Genomic DNA, 24,586 nt, shown 5'->3' on the forward strand with positions numbered 1-24,586 from the left:
TTGTTTGCAGTGACTTGCCAAATCATTAACTGTATCCCTAACTGAAATGTAAATGTAAAGTAGATTTCCAAGAGATGTTTTTTGGAATGGTTACTCTCGAAGAATATTCTATATCAATGCTCTACTCTATTGAGAAAGAGCTAATTTTTACTATTAGTTTTTTCTTTTAATCAAGACAGAAAAGGCACACCTCCCACAGTGAGTGACCAGAAAAGTAAAATTACACAACAGATTTGTAACAATTCTGTGATTTTCGTGTATGTAAAATTAACATAAAATGTTAATGTAGCAGGTGTGTTGTTGTTTTTGGCAAACATATTGCTCTTTGTTAAAATGAGAAATTATAATCTTGCTTTCCTTTATCACCTTTTCAAGAGTAAATTATGGCTGAAAATTCTCGTTTACACTATTTCCTGATATAAAACTTGGAATCTCAGGCTCTTAAATCCTTATTTTCTTATTAATTAATATTAAACTTTAAAGACCTTAAAATAAATTTAGATTATTCTAAAACTTAAACATTTCAATCTGTTAGAAAAACTATAGCCATATCTATTTTTCTCAAAATCATTTTTATTAAATAATAAATTTTTCTTTGTTCAATTCTAAGCACACATTTTGAAATCATTTATAAAATGAAACTGGTTGAGGTAAATAAGATGATGAATAAACCAGACACCAGGATATCTAAGATCTAACCGAAGGAACTGGGAAAGTGCATTTTAATGACGAAGTAAGAAGAGAAAGTTCTAAACACTTGTAGAGAAGAAGAAATAGATTTACTCTAACTTTGTCTAAATGTACAGATCTTCAGACAGAATTAAGACAACAATAGAAATCATGGGAAACCAAATGTTCTTTATGTAGGTGGGAAATTTACTTCAACACTTAAAAATGAGGATTTTGTACAAGATAACATCTCAGGCTCTTCCTGCTTTAACATTCCCTCATTTTCTTAAACTATGAAGTTTTTTTCTCTTGTTAAATATAAACCAAGTTAATACATTCCAAGCCTCTCTTGTAAGAACACACTGAGATGTAAACAAAAAAACTGTTTAGTGGTAATGTCTTCCTTAGTTATGTACTTCTGGTCTACAAATTTGAACACTAGTACTCTAAAAAAAAACCCAAATCTTATTCTCCCGATTCTTGCTAAAGGGATCTATGCTGCCCCTTTAAGGCCACAGATCTGCTTGCTGATGGGTTGAGTAACTTTTTTAAGCTCAAATTTCTATATGCCAACTAAATACCAATTTTAGAAATAAAGAATGGTGCTATTTTCAATAAATTACATTCTTGATGAGAATACATAGAAGTTTAATACACAAAGAAAGGAACCAGGAAGATACCAATATTCACAGTTTACACAGTACCATTTTAGGAAAGATTCATGTGTGAAGGACAGGGAACTGGGAGCAACATATAAAAAATACTTTAAATAGGCACATTCTTAAGTAAACTGTTTTTACATACAAGAATTTGGCATATCATCAGACCATGAAATTAATAAATACAGGCATGTTCAACATGTGTTTTACATGCTCCTGAGAAAGACAAGTCTTTAGGTAAGTATTTGTAAATTAAAATGTTTCGTTTTTCAATTCATTTTTCCTTTTTCTTTATAACTTCAGAAGATATCAATTCCTAAAGAGTGGAAGAGGGTAGGATTTTGAGAAACAGTATCCTGTATCTTGCACTTTAACTAGCAAATACAACAGAATGAAATTAAGTAACTACGAATAAAAAAACTTGCCTTGAAGTAAATATAATTTATTTTGCATTTATATAAACTACTCATTTAAAATACTACTGAAATACAAAATCTATGATCATACAATTTACTTTCATATATTGTTCTCTCTTGCTAAATTTTTCCTGAAATTAAATTAATGCAGCTGATTAATAGGAGAAGGAATAAACTCAAAAAAATGAAATAACTATGATATTAGAAAGGATTAGCTGTGGCCATTCTCAGCAGGGACATTTCCTGTAGACTTTCTATACCCGAGCATTCTGCAAGTCTGGAAACCCCTTCTTGGGGTCCAGATGCTCCTTAACATCTCCAGATCCCTTAAACTTGTGAAAATAATGTTTGGCTAAAAAAAAAAAATAAAAAAAAAAATAAAATCACATTTAAAATCCTCTATTTCATCTACTCTTTTAAGGAACAAATTCAAATGTAAAATGGTGTTAAACCGTGGTCTAAAATGCAACTTTAAGAGTATATAAAGTAATTTAAAGAATCTGGGCAACAATGAAAATGGTTTTCTCTTAGCAGACTCTTTTTAAAAAATTTTATTGATTGATTTTAAAGATACAGAGAAGAAAGGGAGAGGGAGAGAGAGGGAAACATCAAATTGCTATTCCATTTATTGGTTGCTTCCCATATGTGCCCTGACTGAGGATCGAACCCACAACCTTGGTGTTATCAGGATGATGCTCTAGCCAACTGAGCTAGCCAGCCAGAGCTATTAGCAGGCTCTTAAGAAGGCCCAACAGTCTACCGTTCAAAGGAAACCTATGATGTCATCTTTAACAGTATCCTATACAGGAAGACAAAATATTACCTGCACCATAACTATGTAGCAGGCACTGTGCTAAGTACTATACATAAGAATGCTGGTTTTTTACTCTCATTCTCAGAGACACCATGTATACATCTCTTTTTCCTAGCAAATATTTAAATTTCTACATGCCAACCAAATGCCAATTTTAGAAATACACTACAATTTTAATACCCAGATTAGGAATAAATGGATGACTTTTATGGCTCAAATTAGATGCATATAAGTCCAATGTATTAAGAGTTTTAGCATTAATGTTCTAAAATTATCATTTAATGGTACTCACATCCTAAATCATAATAGTTCAATTAATGAGTATGTTAGATATAAAAGGGCTTTCTAGAATTTAAAAAGGAACCTTTTAGAATAATGGAGAAATAAGTTTTGGTTTCAGATACACACCCAGGTTTCAGTCCTTGTACCACTTCATATTTGTGGTGATCAATATGAAGTCAACATGTTGGTGACCCTGGATGACTTATTTACGTCCTGGGACCTCATCTCTAAAATATAATTAAAATTTTTACCTAATAGAGTTGTGAAAATTAAATGAGAAAATGCTTTAATACAAAGTTCCTAGCACAGGTTGTTGTATTAGCTAGTATTATTGTTTTTGTTACTTAGATATCATTATGGAATATAACCACATTGAAAGTTTAAAGATACAAAAAATAAGTGTTGAAACAATTCCACAGTAATGCAGTTTTTCTCTAATTTGGCTTACTTTATAGTAACTATTTAGGATTATAAAGGAATATACAGGGAATAAACAGCAGGCACATAATCAAGATGAACTGGGAGATTATTAAATATAAGAAAATTATAAAAACCCGACTAATTGAATGTTTATTACATGCTAGACATTGCACTAACATTTTTTTAGTGTTTAATAAAAAACTCAATTTGTAGAAGTTTGAGTAAAGATGATTTAGTATTTTCCATCCAAACTCAATATTAATTATTGCCATGTTCACAACATCCACTAAAGAATACTTAATGTATTTAGGTACCCTGAAATACATCTAAGCCATACTAACATATGGATTACAATCTCATTATGCCCCCAGAGCAGCATTGTCCAGCTTTATCCATTCACATGAACAAAGATATATATTATGGATGAACTATTCTGAAGCAAGGGATCCTCTGTTCTTTCATCTTTTTAAAAAATATATATTTTTATTGATTGCAGAGAGAGGAAGGGAGAGGGGGAGATATATAGAGACATCAATGATGTGAGAGAATCATTGATTGGCTGCCTCCTGCACGCCCCCTACTGGGGATCGAGCCCAAAACCTGGGCCTATGCCCTTGACTAGAATCAAACCTGGGACTCTTCAGTCCGCAAGTAGACGCTCTATCCACTGAGACAAACTAGCTAGGCCAGTGATGGCGAACCTTTTGAGCTCGGCGTGTCAGCATTTTGAAAACCCTAACTCTGGTGCCATGTCACATATAGGAATATTTTGATATTTGCAACCATAGTAAAACAAAGATTTATATTTTTGATATTTATTTTATATATTTAAATGCCATTTAACAAAGAAAAATCAACCAAAAAAATGAGTTCGCATGTCACCTCTGACACGCGTGTCATAGGTTCACCATCACTGGCTAGGCTGTTCTTTCATCTTTTGTTTGCTTCCTCTCCTTTCCCCACACCTAGGTTTAGTACTAATGATAATAACGACCATTGATCTGCTATCATCACCATAAGCACAGAGAAGAAACCCAAGCCAGGAGAGTGCTAGTTGAGTTGGCAAGTCACAGAAGGTTCTGGCTATGTGGTAATAATTAAGAAAGAAAAGAGTGAAGGAGAAGTGATCCAGGAAATAGGTGAGACACAACTGTTAAGTGAATCCCTAGTTTCAGTAGAAGTAGCTTATAGGATTGTCCTTAAAGTCTTTATAGGCTAATTGAACCCTCAATATAGTAGCACTGACCTAGAAAACACATTTCTTTACAAAGGCATGCAAACAGAATAGAAGATATTAAAAAGGAAGAGCAGAAACATGACAGTAGAGCAAAGGAATAATAAACACAAAATTAAAATTATCAAATAGTTGAAACAAATTGAAATTATACTAGTAAATAATATTTTTTAAAAAAACAAAGGCTACTGATTCAATACATAAATATAACAAGAACACACTTGATAATTCTTATGGCATTCATCCTTTTTACAGAAGTACTATGAAAAGAGCTTTAAAAAAGCCCACACATGTCAAAATCAAATACAGAATTCCCTTTTGGAATACTCTTAGGAGCAACACTATGCCACCCCAAACTCCAAGAGACAATTACATTTCAAAAATTCTCCAAAAGATTAGATTACAAGTGCTTCTCCACCTTGGGTCTACAGAATTACTAATTTGGATTTATAACAAAATAGAGTCCTTAAACTATATGCTAAGTCAGCGATTTTCAAACTCTTTCATCTCATGGCACACATATACTAATTCCTAAAATTCTGCAGCCCATTTGACAGAAGAATAGTTATAAATTTGATTCATTCACACCAGACGGCTATTGTGTCGGCCGTTGTCATTTTTTTATTTGATAATCTAAGGGAAAAAGGGTCGGTCCTCCTGACTAAATAGTTAGGTATTACAAGTTTTAAAAATTATTGGGGCACACTAGTGTCCCTTCTTGTGGCACACAGGTTTAACAACTGAAAAATGTTCAGCATTACAAAAAAAACAGAGAAAAACAACAGCTTGAGTACATTGATAACCTGACAGTTAACACTTCAAGGTGAGACAGAAAAATAGTACATTTTCCCCTAAAATAATATTTCCAGATCAGAATTTTTAAAAGAGCAATGTAATAGTAGAATGACTTACCTGTGGGACCACATTCTGTATGTATGATGATGGCTGCTGCTGCTTTTGCTGAACAGCACTTTCTATTGCTACTTTAGCTACAGTGCTTGGATCTGCTCCTGCTGGCACAGCAACCATTGTTGCACTGCAGCCAGCATTGTTGGGGTCACTGATTGTAACAATTCTAACACCTACTTTATTTGGAATTCCTGTGACTGTTTCCCTATCATTATCCTCTGCTGGCCTCTTTACAGTTTTGCATTCTGCTGTGCCATTTGTAGACCGAACATCAGATGGTAGGGCAGGAGAATGGGACACTCTTGATCCTGAGTGGGGAACTATGATTTGATGCCCCTGTATGACAGAGGTTGTAGAATGTGGTGAGACAACCACACTTGGGCGTTGCTGAGGCACATCTGAATTCAAACTTGAAGTTAGAGGTCCATTAGGCAAATCAGTACCACTAAATTGCTGTGTTGCCACATTTGAAGTCTCCTGTATACTGCTCACAGATGGTGAACCACCCAAAGTTAATACAGGTCCATTAGAAATTCTTTCTAGTTGATCACCTTTGGCAGTATCTTGCTGAGTGGCATCTAGTGTCCCTTGTGGTTCCATTGGAGATATCTCACCATTTCCTACATGATTGGAAGTTTTGTGATTTGGAATGTTTTTGCTTAAATGAGAACCATCTCCTTTATCAAAATCACAGATTCCATTAACTAAAGGTTTTCTCAAATCACTTTTGATATCCTGCATGTCCACTTGTTCTGAGTTCTGTTTTCCAGATGCTCCATTTTCACCTAATTCTAATGATGGCCCATTACTAATTAGTGAGCACTGATTAGCCTCACTTTGAATTTTCCCTGAGTTTGAAGGAGGTAGACTTGAGTCACTGTACTTTCTCCCATTTAAAAGACTTCCCACCTGCATTTCATTTTCTTTTGTATCCCCATTGCTGGTGTTCATGGTTCCTCGTCTGCAGGACGGGTTCTCCATGACTTCAATTTTACGTTCATGAACATGTAAACCTGTTGCTTCTTTTGCTTCCTCCTCCTTTTGGCAAATTATTTTATCACCTTTGAATGGGGGAGTAGCAGTAGTACAAGATGATTGTCCAGCTGGAGATGCTTGACTGGCTGGAAGTGTTTGCACCTGAAGTCCAACTCCTGCCTGGGTCCCGCTCATGGTAATTCCTGCTGGAGCAATTAGCTGAGTTCCATTTCCCTGACTCACAGTTGCAGTTGCAAAACTTGTATTTGGCACAACTGTTATGGTTACCTGGTTGCCTGAAGTCCCTTGGAAAATGGTTGCTGGGCTATTTGAGATCAGTGGACCTGGCAATATTTGTAAGTTCGAGATGGGCACGGTTTGCACTCCCCCTGTGGATGGCATTGCACCTTGGACCAACTGAACATTTTGCTGCCCAACTAACAGCTGCTGTGCTGGAGTTTGCCCCTGCATTCCAAAACCTGCTGCTTGGTTATTGGCCACCTGGTATACCACCTGAGGGCTAGGCGCTCTTGCATTATTAGGGGGAGGAACCTGTGGAGCTGGGAGAATAAGCTTACCACCTGGAGTTGAAGGACCACGTTTTGGAAGCAGCAACTGTTTTATTAGGCTTGACTCACCAGAAGCAGGCTGACCAACTGCATTTGTTTGCTGTGGTTGAACTTGCATCTGTACTTGTGGCTGCTGAACTTGTACTTGTACCTGCTGAGGTGGAGGTGCTGGTGAATGCTGCTGCTGCTGTCTTTTCACAGATAGCATTTGACTGACAGTAGGAGGTGGTCCCTGTGATTGAGGGGTGGAAGAAGATGACATGACAGTAGGGACTTGGTTATTAGAAGCTGGGACAGGTGATGGTGAGGAAGATGGAGTTATGTTTGGTTGTCCAGTTAGCTGAACTGTCTGACCAGCTGGAAGAGCTGCTGGATTAGCAAGAACAATTTGGTGAATGGCTGGTGCATAAGTCTGACCTTGTTGAGCTGGCTGGCTTACAATCACTACACTTTGTTGGGTTGGCTGCTGTGGTTGTTGAATAGGCTGTTGTACCACCGTTGATGAAACTTGCTGAGAAGGGAGAGGTTTTGGTGCAATGTTCTGAAACCCTACCCTTGAGGGTTGTGGACTTGGGACACCAGCAATAGTAACCATTTGTCCTGTAGCTACCTGAAAATTCTGTACTGAAGTTGCTGAGACAATATTAGATGCAGAAGTTGTTACATACTGTGGGGGTGCTATGATAACAGTGTCTTGTGGCTGGCTACCAGCTGATGTCTGTTGAGATGAAGTTTGCACAGGTTGGGGTGATGTGGTGATCAACTGTTGACCCTGTGAAACTGTAGAAGTACATGCTGGCATGGTCTGTACTCTGCCAAATATATGACTCTGTGGGACAGTTTGTTGAATTACAGTAACAGGAGTGCCAGAAGGTATCTGACCTGGTACCACGGTATGTAATGGAGACTGTTGTGGAATTACAGATGGATGATGAAGCAATGTCTGGGAATTTACAACTGTAACAGGCTGTGGCCCTGTACTATGATTCTGAACCACAGAACTCTGTGCAGCTCCTCCTCCTACAGCAAGACTAACAGGAACTGCTGTCTGGGGTATAGAATTCTGGATCATTGTAGCCTTAACAACTTCACAAGGAATTGGAGCTTTATTTTGAATGACAGTCACCGGAGCATTTTGTTGCTGGTGGGTATGAACTGAAGGATTTGGTGGAATTCTTGAAACAGTCTGTGCCATAGTATGAACACCTTGTACTGGAAAAGACATTTGTGTTGCAGTCAAATTTGAAGATTGATTGGTAACAGGAGTCCTCTGAAAATGGTTTCCTACAGTTTGTGGTCCATGAGGGATTCCTGAAAATATAGGGAAAAGTCAAACTTTATAATGAAATGACTGGAAAGCTGCATGTAGGAATTGTTTTACTTAAGACAAGAAAATAGTTTTAAGAAATTAGTATCTAACAACTTTGCATCATATGATTAAATAACAGAAAATGCTACTGGAAAAACAAGGAAAAGCTATACATTTTAATGTATACAATATACATTTCATTAACTTGGTAATATTTAAAACAATAAAAATTATTACCTGCAGGTGAAGGACTTGTAGATATATCAGGAACAGAATCAACACGAACAACAGGAGTAGAAACCGGTTGCTGCTGATAGTACATCTGAATGGGAAGTGGTATAGCCCTCCGTTTTACTCCTACCACATGAATATGCGCCTGCCCACTATTACTGGAATCCTCCACTCTCTTCACTGAATGATTTGGAAACACTGTTCTGTAAAGTACACAATACTCAGTTTTGATTACTAGCACACTAGCAAAAAACACTAACTTCTAACCATGTTTACACAACAGCAGCAATCTACTCACTGCTACTTAGGTATAAATCAGTGTGATTCAAACAGCTATATTCTGCAAGGGTGGGAAGCAGAGAAAGAAATATAAAAGATCAATTCTCCAGTTTTTAAAATAACTATTAACATTGTTGGGTTTTAAACAGTTCTACTGCATATATAATTAACAAAAAAGCTGCATCTAGGCAATGCCTATTTTATGAATTTTGTAAAATGTCAAAGAACTTTAATATTTGAAGAGTGTTAGTTATAGCTTATTATTCAAGATTAGAAAGGGCAAAAGTCATGTCTTTAACAAATAAAAGTAGGCAGAAAAAAAGCAAACTCAATTTCTTCCTTCGTTTTCTTTGATAAACCTCATAATGTTCAAACATAAACACCAGATGTGATGTCCAAAATTGCCCTGTATTTAAACTTCCACCATACTAACAACGTAATTCTATGAAATTTTAAGTAGTAGAGGTATTTAAAACTATATATATATATATATATATATATATATATATATGGTATTTTCTCAAGAATAAGAAGGGTTGTAAGTGATGTAAACTAACTTTACTTAAAGTTAAGAACGTGAATCCTACCTAAGACATTTATAAAATCCAGTTGATGTTAGGATTCCACCACGAGCTAATTTACTGCAAGTTGAGAGGTACTCAGAATACATTTCTGCTCGAGAGACAGAACAATCTGGATTTACTTCAAAATGAGCATTTAGCCTAAAAGAGGAGAAAAATAAATTGCATTATGCAATACACTATAGGAGAGTCTATATTTAAGTGTGCTACTACCATATGAAGGCAATGTATTATAAACTAATAATTATGCCTAGTCAAATTTTACTGCTTCATATATTATTAGCAAAAATACATGCTATCTTTTAGACAGACTAAATCAAATAAAGAGATTAACTATTTAATCATACTTATTTTAGTGTAAACATCATTAACAACAAAATAAAAACTGTGTTCATATTCCAGCAAGAACAGATTTGGTCTGTTGGCAACAAATAGTCTGCAACAAAAAGTTTTACTTAGTGAATAAATAAAACTCAGGTCCCTGTCTTGTAATATTCAAAATATAACAAGTTCTCAATTATGAGCTATTGCTATACACTCTCATTCCCCACTTCAGAGAAATCTATTCTTATAGATTATTTCAAACTTCAGTTTGAATTGAAGGCCTAGTTACCCTTATAGGACTCTGTCTAGGACTGATACATATAACAGGCCAACTTACAACTGTTTCTTGTAAACTGCATCAAATAATAAGTACGATAAAATAATGGCAAAATGAGTCTCTCCCCTCCCCCCAGAAGTGGCAGAAATGTGCAACTGAGATTTATAAGACCAAATTTATACCTAACACCACACATTTTACAGTGGATATGGTATATACTTTTTTTTTCTTTTTTTGAATTAAATCTTTATTATTCAGATTCTTACAGTTGTTCCTCTTTTTTCCCCCCATGGCTCCCATCCACCTGGTTGACACCCCACCCTTGCACTTACCACCGCCCCCCCCCCCACTGTCCTCATCCATAGATGTACGATTTTTGTCCAGTCTTTCCCCGCACCCCCCCACTCCTTCCCCCCCCAAAAAATAGTCAGTCCACTCCCTTTCTGTACCCCTGATTCTATTATATTCACCAGTTTATTCTGTTCATCAGATTATTTATCACTTGATTTTTAGATTCACTTGTTGATAGATGTGTATTTGTTGTTCATAATTTGTATCTTTACCTTTTTCTTCTTCTTCCTCTTCTTAAAGGATACCTTCCAGCATTTTGTATAATACTGGTTTGGTGGTGATGAACTCCTTTAGCTTTTTATCTGTGAAGCTCTTTATCTGACCTTCAATTATAAATGATAGCTTTGCTGGGTAAAGTAATCTTGGTTGTAGGTTCTTGGTATTAATCACTTTGAATATTTCTTGCCACTCCCTTCTGGCCTGCATAGTTTCTGTTGAGAAATCAGCTGACAGTCGTATGGCTACTCCCTTGTAGGTAACTGACTGTTTTTCTCTTGCTGCTTTTAAGATTCTCTCTCTGTCTTTTGCTCTTGGCATTTTAATTATGATGTGTCTTGGTGTGGTCCTCTTTGGATTCCTTTCGTTTGGGGTTCTCTGCGCTTCCTGGACTTGTAAGTCTATTTATTTCACCAGGTAGGGGAAGTTTTCTCTCATTATTTCTTCAAATGGGTTTTCAATAGCTTGCTCTCTCTCTTCTTCTGGCACGCCCATAATTCGGATGTTGGTACGCTTGAAGTTGTCCCAGAGGGTCCTAACACTATCTTCATATGTTTGGATTCTTTTTTCTTTCTGTTTTTACAGTTGGGTGTTTTTTGCTTCTTCATATTTCAAATCTTTGACTTGATTCTTGCGATCCTCTAGTCTGCTGTTGGAACTCTGTATAATATTCTTTATTTCAGTCAGTGTACGCTTAATTTCTAGTTGGTCCGTTTTCATAACCTCGAGGGTCTCACTAGATTTCCTGAGGGTCTTACTAAATTTATCGGCGGTTTCTAGAAAATTCTTGAAAAACCTTATAACCGTGGTTTTTGAACTCTATATCCAGTAATTTGCTTTCCTCCATTTCTGTCATTTGTGACCTGTTTCTTTGTCTCCGCATTTTTTATGCTTCCCTGTGTTGACAGAGTGGCTTTCTGTGCTAGGTGTCCTATAGGGCCCAGTGGTTCAGCCTCCCCAATTACCTGAGGTGGACACTCTTGGTGCACCCCTTTGTGGGCTTTGTGCACAGTCTTGTTGTAGTTAAGCCTTGATTGTTGTAGGTATCCCTGGGAGGAATTGACCTCCAGGTCAATTGGCTGTGAGTATCAGCTGTGTCTGCAGTGGGAGAACTTCTGTGCTGGAGACACCCTTCTGGGGCAAGACTTGCTTCAGTGGGGCTTTGGTGCTCACTGAGTCTGCCCCCTGAGTGTGTCCCTTATGGATCTGAGGAGTTGTAATCTGGATGGTCCCACTCTGACCACTGGGTACATTGGCTCTTAGAACTCTAAGGAGGTGCTAATTTAGCCTCTGTCTGAGGCTACCCAGCAGGAGCCCAACTGTGAAGCAATGCAAGCTGCTGTGGGGCCTTGGGCCTTCTTTTGGAAGTTCTGGGTTTTTCTGACCCAGCTGCAGTTTGTTAGGTAATTTTCAGATTGCAAAGGGCCAGGCCTTTCAAATGCAAAAGCCTCTGCTGCAGCCTGGGTGGGGCAGGGTGCCTGGGGAATCAACAGGGCGGAGCAAGCAGCTATGGCTGCTCCTCAGTCCTTCCCTAAGATGCCCCGCTTCTCAGTGTCCCCTTAATCGCTGCAAGTACCTCTGAGAGAAAACCACCCTCAAGTTCCGACCGATGCCAGACAGTCCAGTTTCTCCTGTATGAGTCTGAGTCCCCAGAGACTCGCCCAGAACTGGAATTCAGAGCAGTCAGGAGCTTGAGACGCCCTCCGGATTGAAAAAGACAACCGTGTCCTCAGCTGCCAGCCCTTTCCACGTGCGCCGCGTCCTCAGCTGCCAGCCCTTTCTGCATTCGCCTCCATACCTCTGCATTTTACTTCCACACCGCACCTCCTCTGAGTCTCAGTGTGCTTTTCTCTTTCCTTCTAGTAGTAGAATTTTCACTCAGCCAGCCTTCCTGTGGTTCTGAATGATGCCCATTTTGTCTGTTAGTTGTATTTTTGAAGTTGTTGTGCGAGGCAGCAATTTCCAGTGTTTACCTATGCCGCCATCTCGGTTTCTCGGTACATACTTTTTTCAACTTTCATAAACCTTTTAGTACAGAGTTTTCAAAACAACTAGACACAAAAAACTTTTTTTGTTTTCAATGTAGAAGATAAACATTTCCAAACATTATTGGAAGAGATTCATCAAGTATAAAGGGTCATGATATAACTATATAGAACGTGTGGAAAGCAAATAATTAGAGATATTTAAAAACATAAACCTGATTTAAGTAAAGTAGAAAAGTCTAGAGAAAATTGTCATAGGAACAAAGATATGAAAGCACCAAAAATATGGAACACAGAATGACAGAGTATGGAATGGAAAACAAATAATGTTGGAGAATAGAGATAGGTATCAAGGAAAGAATGTTTTAAAAGTAATACTTTACAGGAAAATAACCTTCATTTCAATCTGTTAACCTTCTAAATAAATTAAGTTAAAATTCATAAATAATGTAGAGGCAACTATCCAAGACAAAATGAAATCGAACTTTTTTTTTCCTTCAGAAAATGGCTGAGATATAACTACTCAATCTTCTCAAGAAAATATTATTTTCAAAGTTGCTCATTTCAATATAGACAAACTGCTAGTCTATCATTTGGTTAGTTTCCCCTTACTCACAAAAAGAAAAAATTAACTAGCAATGAATAAGAAGTTTTGCTTTTGATGAAAAAGATAAGACACTTAACAAAATGTGGTTTTATTTTCTTAATGTCAGTCCAATTTAGTTTAATAAAACCTTAATTTGAGAAAAACAAATTCTACAATCTGAAAAACTTTATTTTCTACAAAGTCAAAGAAAATTTTTTAACACAAGTTTTACTCTGAAATTAGGTGGTGTAATTTAATACAATTCTAGTCAAAGACTATTATAATTCTGAAGATTCTAATAAATATTTTTCTTTCAAATAATTCCAAAATATAGGTGAAATAGTTTTATATTGCCCATTCTTCGTATAAATGATATTCTATTCTAATTGAAAAGGATGACTGCTGAAATACATTTCCTTTTCTCTTTTGCTTTATTCTTCCCAAAGATAAAGCCTTAATAGAAATAAACCACTTACCACTGACAAGCAAACTTCTCACTATCTATTTCCACTATTCCTGGAGGTGGAGCAACATGCTGTGCTACAACTGCTCTGGAAGCTAAAGAAAAAAATACATTTACATCATTTTTAAAAATTTAGTCATTATATGACATATTTAGTTCATGGATACTGAAGCAATTAATATTCACAATGAATAACTTTTAAAAAGGTATATAAACATAATGAAAATGTCGAATTTGAGAAAGAAACTTATAATGGAGCACATATTATACCAAGCACTGTCTTAGATGCTTTATATGAACTATATTTTTTAACCTTACCATTATTAAAATAATAACAATAATATGGATTATATCGCTAATATAAACTTTCTCCCATGGGTCAGTCACTAGGTTAAATACTTTACATACATTATCTTTCTTAACTCTTTTGTGAGATGAGTACAAATAAGGAAACTCAGACTCAAAGTGATTACAATACCTAACCCAAAGTCACAAAGCTCAGCTTATCAGTAAATAAGTACCTCTTACTTTAGTTACAGAAGCAGATTGTATCAGAAATTACATCTCTTTTGAATTTAAAAGATGAATATTGACTCTATTAGTGGCATATATAAAATTTCTGAGATATGATTAACTTAAAGCTGAAATGCTATGCTATATAACAAAGGAAATAATAAAAACATTAAAAATATGAGTTAATATAAACATGTTATATATAATATGAATCTCACATATTTGTATGAACTATTTATATTATACTATTTCACCACTGAATCAGCATGATTTTATAATTTTTAAACTTATAAAATAATCCCACTTTTTGGCAGGTGACATTTTAGCAAAACTTCTCAGAATCCTCAAACAGAACAAATGCATTTCTAAGTTACTGGAAGTAGAGGCGCTCCATAGCAAAGCCAATCTGTGAATGATCGAAAGCAATTCTGACCTTTGTTTGATCAGCCCCCGCCTCCCCACATTAGAGTAGCAGCTAATAGCAGTCATTTAGTGAACATTTACTCTGTAATAAACCACTTACATTATTTGGTTCACTATTACGTATAGGTCTAAATTTAATTATCCCCATTTTGCAGATTAAAAAATTAAAGCTCAGAGACTAAGTTTACAAAGGAACACATGATAGAAAACAGCAAAGCTGGTGTAGATGAAAAGCCTTCTTTTAGGAGTGGTGGATTTGAATCCAGGTTTATTACATTTCAGAGTTTATACTGTGATATGCTGCTACTTTTTTTTTTTTTAATGGACTGATGGGGGGGGGGGGAGAGAGAGAGAGAGAGAGAGAGAAAGAGAGAGAGAGAGAGAGAGAGAAGGGAGGGGAAGAGGGAGAGGGGGAGAAATATCTATTTGTTGCTCCACTTATTTATGCATTCATTGGTTGATTTTTATATGTGCCCCGGGCAAACCTGAAATGGCGGTATATGGGGACAATGCTCTAACCAACTGAGCTACATCACCAGGACAATATGCTGCTTCTTTTTTTAAAATTTAAAAATTAAAATATTTCCATCACCTTTTATCCCCTCTATGCCATCTTCTACTTCCACCCATCCCCTCCAACCCGCAATCACCACACTACTGTCCATGTCCATGAGTTCTTTTTCTTTTATTTTTTGCTCAATCCCCTTCTCTCCCCAGCTGTCTGCCTACTCTTTATCTATGAGTCTGTCTCTATTTTGCTTGGAAGTTCAGTTTGTTCATTAAATTACACATATGCGTACAATCATATGGTACTTGTCTTTCTCTGACTGGCTTATTTCACCTAACACAATGTTCTCCAGATCCATCCATGCTGTCACAAGGGTAAAATTTTATTCCTTTTAATGGCAGAGTAGTACTCCATTATGTAGATGTACCACAGCTTTTTTATTTACTGATGGGCACTTGGGCTGCTTTCAAATATTGGCTATTGTAAATAATGCTGTAATGAACACAGGGGTACATACATTCTTTTGAATTAGTGTTCTGGGTTTCATTGGATAAATTCCCAGAAGTGGAATTACTGGATCATAAGGCTGCTGCTGCTTTTTTTTTTTTTTAAATATATTTTATTGATTTTTTTAGAGAGAGGAAGGAAGAGGGATAGTTAGAAACATCGATGAGAGAGAAACATTGATCAGCTGCCTCCTGCACACCCCCTACTGGGGATGTGCCCGCAACCATGGTACATGCCCTTGACCGGAACATCGAACCCGGGACCCTTCAGTCCACAGGCCGATGCTCTATTCACTGAGCCAAACCGGCTAGCGCGAAGCTGCTTCTTCTTAATAGAACATAATTAGAACCAAAATTACTTTCCTAGTGCAACCTCAGCTTATCTCTTCTTCTCCTCCTAACTTGAAAACACTGTTACAGAAAATACCTTTCTAGGGCCTGAACCTATGTAGAAATATTCCTTTTTCTTCACCAACTGTACATGAGAGTATAACCTACTTAGACTAAAATATACTGAATCAATTAACAATTGCATGAAACATTAAAAATTATGTTAGTATTATGAGAAACTTTACAAACATATTTAAGGAAGAATGATGCAGCCACAGTTAAATTAAGAATATAATCTGGAAACAGAATTACTATGAAAGTGGCTACAAACTGAGAAGCATTTTCCTCAGGATACCTGAAGACCTTTCAAAGGATACAAAGGTGCTTATACATTAAAAGCATATTTTTTAAAATATATTTTATTGATTTTTCACAGAGAGGAAGGGAGAGGGACAGAGAGTCAGAAATATTGATGAGAGAAACATCGATCAGCTGCCTCCTGCACACCCCCCCACTGGGGATGTGCCCGCAACCAAGGTACATGCCCTTGGCCGGAATCGTACCTGGGACCTTTCAGTCTGCAGGCCGACGCTCTATCCACTGAGCCAAACGGGTTAGAGCAGAAAGCATATTTTTTTTTTGCAAATTTTTTTTCTTTATTGATTTTAGAGGAGTGAGGTTTGGGGGCAGGGGGACAGGCTGCTCCACCTATCCATGCATCCATTGGCTGCCCCTTGCACATGTCCTATCTGGGACTGAAGGCACAACCCAGGCACACCGGGACAACACTCTAATCAGCCAAGCCTCCAGGCCAGGGCAGTAAGGAACTTATACTTTAAAAGGAATCAATTTACAGATACTCAACTTTTGTATATATTCTTTCCTAAAACTGTGTTGCCTGAACACATCACCTCCTCTTTGATAACTGCTCTTCTCCAACTTTGGAACAGAAAGTTTTAAATCTCACCCATTCTTAATAATACTGTAGGATTATGGAGAAGAAATTTAGATGTCAACCTAAAAATGGGTGAAAGATTACTTAACTTTTCATAGTGATGAGAGAAAGTGAGGGAAAAGTTTGCAGATGACCATTCCCTAAGAAAGCAGTATTAAACTAGGGGGGCAGAGGTGAAGGGTGTACACAAAACTATAAATGGTAACTAATCAAATAATTAAAAAGCTGTCATTCATAATGAGCAAGTAATAAAGTGCTCACTAGATCAAAAATGAACTCTTTTAGTCCTTAGAGACCTATTCACACCTTCTATAAATGAATGACTATATAAATAAACAAACTCAATGTTTAATTTCATCCACTTGTCAAATGAGGACCAAATCTTAGTGAGTTCATTCATTAAGGTCACAGGTTAGTGACAAGGCAAAAAAAATAGCAGCGTTCATCGAAAATACCCCTGAATATTTTTCAAATAGTCCATTATGACTCTGTATCACTGGTAATTTATTCCTTTCTTGGTTGGACAGTTTCTCTATGGCCCTCAATTAATTTAATCTTCAGTTTCTTTGAGGATAAACATAGACCTCCACCACTTTCTTAATTGGCAATATGAAGTATTTCACTTCTTTTTAAAGGTTGAGAAACCATTAATATTCTGACCACTGATTCCCCAATATGCACTGCCTATTTGACATCTATTGCCTGTGGGTGAAAGCTCATTGAATAGATTAGTAGTCAAAACTACCTATTTTTTTTTCATGCCTTCTATTATTTGTCCAGTCTGTTGGTTGAATTCAAATTACATGCACATGTGATACAACTCTACCATATATTTCTGAAGAACATAATGGAAATATGTGACATATTACATACTTTGAGTAAATACAGCATATAATCTTGATTCCATCATAGTAAAATAGAGATTGGGACCACAATTAAATAAAAGGGGAACAAGATGGCTGGAGAGGTATGATTAGAGTCTGAACTGAGTCATAAGCACTGATAATTGAAGAGGTCCAGGTATTTAGGAGACTCAACAAAATCTGGTGATTAAATGAATATTATAAAGATTAAGGATAATGAGATTTTGGTTTTAAGGGTAGTGTAGGAGGAGGTTGAGAAAGATCTTAATGTATTTCTAGCCTGAAATGAAGAAGCAGGTAAAGAGAGAGGTTAAGGCATAGGAATGAGAAAATGGGAAAGACTGGTATTTAGAGCACAGCTTCAGAAGAAGTTAACATGTCTTCCTATGACAAGGGGAAGCTGAAAGAGAATAAAGTTCAGATGACAACAAGCTTGTAAGTGAAGGATTAAAAAGTTTGAAGAAATTTATGCCACACAGCATGCATACTACCTGCAAAGTCAGAGGTAAGATCAACTGAGAAAATGAGCACCCTCCATTAAAAACAAAATACAAGAAAAGAGAAATGTCTTGGGAATAGTGAGAGGTGGGAGAGCAGGTAAAGTAAAAGATGGATTGTTTTTTATAGGACAAATGAAGGTGGAGAGAGCACTCTACAAAAAGGCTGAAAGTGGTAAAATATAATGACTGAGCCAGAAGAAAAAAATCCAAGGAGAATATTAGTTATTAGAGAGGTCTGAATTTTAATGAAAGATATTTGAGTTAAACAGAATTTACCCAAAGGACTCTAGGAAGGGTGTAGAATGCCAGTATACATGCTTGTACATGTGTTTGTGTACATATGCACATGTGAGTGATCCTAGGCTCTGGTTCTGTGGTGTTTGGGCCACGATTTAGAAGTATTAGGGGGGTACTGTCCTGATGTATTCTGATGACCACCTGAGAAAATTATAACATAATATATGATTAACCCATTCTTAGTTTATCAATTTCCAATGACCAAAATCACATGAAGCCCACTTGTGGCACTTCTTATTGCTCTCACAATTGTGAATCTAATCCTTAACAATCCTCAAAATGCCGCTTAACTTCATCTCTCTATTATATTATTATATTATACTGCTCCTGGAATGTATAACTAAGAAATTAAAGTACATACTCAAGTTCTCCTTTAGTCTACTCTACTATAAAATCTCAGTTCCCCAAAGTGCACATCTAAAATTATCCTTAGTATTAAACCTTACACACCAATAACCACACTGAAAAAGAATACGTAAAAACACTAACCTGGGGCAGCTGCTACATGGATCTGGGTTTGAACTTGCTCTACAGCTTGTGTCCTAATTTCAGATAAAACTTGATGACTGGAACTTGGATGTTCAACGAGTTTTACTGCAGCTAGTGCATCAGGGCCAAACATTTGAATATCCATAGAAACTAGACATACTAACATGTCTAAAATAAATTAAAAAACCAATAGTTATCAATCAATAATATTATTTTAAAAATCATACTGCTTAAAACCACATGCTGTACAGAATACTACTTCTCAAATCCAGTCTATAAATTGTTGTACATTAGACTTATTTGTGGATCTTTAAAATAAGATTTTAGGCTCAGTCTCTAAATAATGATTAGTAACTCTGAAGTGGGGGTTAGGTTTCCTTATTTTTAAGGAGCTTCCCAAGTGATTCTGATGTGTAGCCAGCCTCAGGAACTCTTATATGGAAAGTGACACAATATCTCCAAAATAATTTCATTCAAAATCTTTAACTCTGATTTTAAAATTTATATAAAAGAAAGAAAACATTGGAATCACTGAGTAAAATGTTAACATGACATACTTCATTTAGTAAGTATATTTAACACTCATAACCTGCCATGGAGGTGAGTTCACTGGTTTTAAGGATAGTACCACTATCAGCAACTTCTAGGGACAAAAAGAAGCTTGTTTTACTTAACTTTAGTTGCTTCATAGTAACAGCTGACCATCTGAACTAGAAAGACCTATTGCCCAGGGAGTCAAATATAGCAGTTCTGTTGATTTCAAATTTCACATACTAATATAGTAACAGCAATAAAGAGAAGGAATAGGGATTACTAGTCACATACATCCTGGACTGTATTATGATAGAAGTTTCTTGCTCATCTAAAATAAGCAGAATGAATAATACAAACAAATGTGTCTGAAAGGATGACTCCTCAAAATAAACAGTAAACCCCAAATATCAATTGTGATTTCATATAGCACATTACATATTTTCATCTCAATTAAAAAAACACACACAACTTACATGTGTCTTTGGTTTAGTCTTACCTATGCTCTTTTCTACTTTAGCAATTTTTGTACAAGCTACATCTCCCATTTCTGTGAGCATATATAGCACCTCGAGTGTTGAGATTACGAGCAGTACATCAGGTAAAGTGAGATGACAAATGATCTCTCTGTATGAGTCCTGATCGACATATTCACAAATCAAAACACCATTATCTTCTGCTTTGCAAAGATTTCCCAAAATTTCCATGCCTGAAAAGCATACACATAAAAAAATGTATTTGGGTTTTTTTTTTTATCCTCATCCGAGGACATATTTTTAAAATTATTCTAATTGATCTTAGGCAGGGGGGAACATCGATGTGAGATATATCGGTCAACTATTGCTTCTTGAACATGCCCAACTGAGGATCAAATCCACAACACAGGTATGTGCCCTGGCTGGGAATCAAACCCAAAACCTTTTGGTGTAGGGGACAGCAACCCAACCCACTGAGTAGCCAGACCAGGGCTATACTAGTATTTGTTTTTTAACAGATGATAAAAAGTTTGGGCACTTACCCCTCATCTTTAAAAATCTATCCCTTGACATTAGGCATTTTGTAACAGTATGAAACATCAGATGAGTAGTTTTGAAATCAACAGGATCCAATAAAAGCTGGTAAAAGAAAGGACACTATTATTGAGGTAGGCCTCTTCCAATGTAGTATATTTCACATTTAATAAAAGTGAATAGAATAATATTGCATAACTTTAAAAAATGTAATTACTGTGAGCACAGCCACCACTACATTTGGAGCATCAATTCAAATATTTCTTTTACTCAAAAGTGTGTGATACTTCTACAATACCATTTTAGGCACAAACTATATGTAAGCATTGAATACTCTATAAATATGGCAAATATAATAATGCCACATCCTGAAAATTTAAAGGAAATATTGTCACTAACTATTAAAACTGTTTCAAGTTACTGTCACATGCTTACCTCAGCTGCAATATTTCCTAATGTGTCAAGGCCTAATTGCCTTAGGGAAATAAAATGACTATGTGCAGAAAGTAATAGGAAACGAAGACAGGTACGATTAGCTGCCAAGAGCTTAACATTTCCCTCCTCAAAAGAAAGGTTTCGCAAAATCACTGCAATCTGAAGTACCCGCTGTCCTTCAATATCATTAATGCCCAGCTTTCGAGGTGGATGAAATAAAGACTCCCAAATCCATTCTCCTGATGTACCTTCTACAACAGAAAATATATATTATACTCATTAATATTTCATTTGTTATTATTGATATTTCAAAGTAATTTAAATTTTTTTCTTACTGACTTACCATGAGACTTGTTTCTATCAGAAATAAGGTCACGGACTTCATTATCATCAACAATGTCTTTCCAAAACTATAATGAGAAATTGTTATGCTTAATTCTGACAATTTCAAAGAACTATTCTATTACTTTAAAAGTAGTCACACATATGATAAAACTTTTTTTAGTTCATATAGGTATCACTATATTCTGTGTATTTAATTCATTAACATAAAAGCTTGATTTTCTATAGATAAGGAACTTATACAATACAGTATCATTCTGAACCAGGGGGTCTTGGCTTGGGATCCACAGATCCTTAAAAAGTCTGTGAAGGAAATTAGGGCATATATGAACTTGAATGAGTGGGGAAAATGACATGTTCATAACCTCTAACTAAAATTTAGCAGTTCCTTAGCATTTTCTTCAACTCTAAATGTTAGACAAACCATAGTAATATTAGCAGTACCTGTGACATTGTCAACAATAGGAACCAGATATTTTCCGATCACTTTATAGCTATGAAAAATATACAGAAAGTGTTTATGCTCATTAAAATTATAAGTCATTAATCCCACTAGTAAATTGCACATTATCACTGTCTTCCTGTTTATAGACACTCCAGAGACACAGTTACTGAGTAAATCAATATCTAGAAGGAAATCAAACAGCAAGTGGTGAAGTTATGTGTTCCTGAATTGGTAACCCAGATATTGAAGTTGCTTTCCAGTATTATGTATCTACAAACTATTTTTTTTAATCCATATGTGAGAGGAGATGAGTCAAAATCTCTTGTTTAATGTTCTTTTCCAGGCTAAGAAACAAATGCTTTTATACTGATATGTCTATACAAAATGACTGATATGTCTATACAAAATGAATTTCAATTTGTCTATGCCATTTAACTGCATTATCTTGTTATTTCTGTACCCAAAGAAGTACATGGGCTATTCACTTTTTATTTCTAAAACTTCTCAGATGTATGTTTCAAAATAATTGCATTTTACTTTGGGAAATAGGTTCTTTTGCAGTTAAAGTCACTAGTCTGAGAGAAAGTCCACCACCAAAAGGACCCCCAACCAAAAGAAAACCAAAACCCTCATGATTAAAAAATGTTAAGCAACAATAAAAAAAAGAACTAGGAATATGAAGAACAGAGACAATGTTCAATAACCAAGAAAAACAGGGCCACAGGAAATTCAAAGAAAGGTATCAAACCTGAGGCTGGTGCCATTTTTGGGCTCAGCCCATCTGTTTTGCAGATGACTTAATAAATTTATAAATCTTTACCAAAAAAAAAAAAATATTAAACATGAAATTTTAAATGACCATGGATAAATAAAAGCTGAGTCATCAAGAAAATATAACAATCCTATACATATATGCAACTAATAACAGAGGCTCAAAATACATGAAGCCAAAAATGACAACTGAAAGGGGATGTAAATATTCATAATTATAGTTGATAATTTCAACACTCATCTCTCAAGAAATCATAGAATAATTACATAGAAAAGTAATAATAATAGAGAACTCTTGAACAATACTATCAACCACCTTGATTTAATTGATATCAATAAATACTATATCCAACAATAGAACAAACACTCTTTTCAAGTCGCAGGAAACATTCATCAAGAAGACCATATACTGAACCCTAAAACAAGTCTTGATAAGTTTAAAAGAACTGAAAACATATAGAATATGTTCTCTGACAATAATGGAATGTGATTAAAAATCAGTAATAATAATGACAGTGAAAGCTATTTTGAAAATGAACAGTCAGAAATTAAACAGAATACATCTATATAACCTATTAATCAAAGACAAAAATCACAAGGGAAATAAGACAATATCTTGATTTAAATGAAAATAAAAAGTCAACATAAAATTTTGGGGACAAATTAAAGCAATTTATAGAGAATTTATAGCTTTATACACTGATATTAGTCAAGAAAAGTTTAGAACCAATGGTCTAAGATTCTATTTTAAGAAACCTGAAAAAGAGCAAAGTAATACATAAAAAAAGTAGTATGTAAATCGAAGTCAGTAAATGGAGATGGAGTCATTCCACTGTCCCTGAATTATTTAAAAAGTGTACAGTAGTAAAAGTACTAATTTACTAAATTAGTTAAGAATTTAACTATAATCTCTAGCGCAATCAATGAGAGAACAGAATACGTGTACAAATACCAAACTAAGAGGATGGAAAATTAATTAATAAACAATATTCATTCAAGTAAATTGAAAAAAAGGTAAGAAGGAAAAAAAATCCAAAAACTGAACAGGCAGAATGTATAGAAACCAATGCAAAATATGGTAAATTTAAATATAATAATACAATTACATCAAAATTACATTTAAGGTAAATGGAATAAATACACTAATTTAAAAACCAAGTTTTTCACACTGGAGAAAAATTTTTTTTTACAAAAAGTCATCTAAAAAATTAAGAATAAGGTTGAGCCCACCAGGTGTGGCTCACTGGTTACAGATTCTATTTCAGGTGGGGGAACATGCCCAGGTTGTGGGTTCTATTCCCAGTAGGGGGCATGCAGGAGGCAGCCGATTGAGGTTTCTATCTCTCTCTCCCTCTCCCTTCCTCTCTCTTTAAAATCAATTAAAACATTATATTCCACAAATGAGTGAGATCATGTGATATTTATCTTTCCCCAACTGGCTTATTTCATTAAGCATAATGCTCTCCAGGTCTGTTCGTGCTGTTGCAAATAGTAAGAGTTCTTTCTTTTTTATAGCAGCAGAGTATTCCGTTATGTAGATGTACCACTGTTTTTCAATCCACTCATCTGCTGATGGGCACTCAGGCTGTTTCCAAGTCCTAGCTATTGTAAATGTTGCTGCTATGAACATAGGGGTACATATATTCTTTCAGATTGGTGTTTCTGATTTCTTGGGATATATTCCTAGAAGATTACTGGGTCAAATGGGAGTTTCATTTTTAATTTTTTGAGGAAACTCCATACTGATGAACAAAAATAGAACCAGAGAATAGAAGCATCAAACAGAGGGAAGAGAGGGGTGGGCCAGGGGAAGTGGTGGTGGTGGTGGTGGGGGAGATCAACCAAAAGGACTTTTATGTATGCATATAAGCAGAACCAATGGACAAAGACAGTAGAGAGGTGAGGACCTGTGCGAGGGGGCAGAAGCGGGCAGGGAAAGGTCAATGGAGGAAAAAGAAGACATATATAATATTCTCAATAATAAAGAGTTTTTTAAAAAAATCAATTAAAACACACACAAAGAAAGGTTAAAAGTAAAATATGAACTATATAAACATCTACCAAATGAAAGTAGACATGGTTATACTGGTATCAGACAGGAAAAAAAAAGTAGATTTAA

At 35.6% G+C, this 24,586-nt stretch overlaps 1 protein-coding gene across 1 annotated transcript in view; it reads right to left on the reverse strand.

Annotated features, from left to right (window-relative positions):
* Positions 1-24,586, reverse strand: part of ARID2 (AT-rich interaction domain 2) — a 197,559-nt gene that overhangs the window by 49,732 nt on the left and 123,241 nt on the right. Inside the window, exons 7-15 of the mRNA XM_081084769.1 lie at positions 21,253-21,319; positions 20,910-21,160; positions 20,483-20,579; positions 19,964-20,173; positions 18,934-19,101; positions 13,563-13,644; positions 9,354-9,488; positions 8,494-8,690; positions 5,407-8,258 (exon numbers count right to left, since the gene is read on the reverse strand). Of these exons, the coding sequence (XP_080940895.1) occupies positions 5,407-8,258; positions 8,494-8,690; positions 9,354-9,488; positions 13,563-13,644; positions 18,934-19,101; positions 19,964-20,173; positions 20,483-20,579; positions 20,910-21,160; positions 21,253-21,319 (4,059 nt within the window). The remainder of the gene's footprint in view (positions 1-5,406; positions 8,259-8,493; positions 8,691-9,353; positions 9,489-13,562; positions 13,645-18,933; positions 19,102-19,963; positions 20,174-20,482; positions 20,580-20,909; positions 21,161-21,252; positions 21,320-24,586) is intronic.

The sequence above is a fragment of the Myotis nattereri genome (assembly GCF_964212035.1).
Source record: "Myotis nattereri genome assembly, chromosome: 2".
NCBI classification, from domain to species: domain Eukaryota; kingdom Metazoa; phylum Chordata; class Mammalia; order Chiroptera; family Vespertilionidae; genus Myotis; species Myotis nattereri.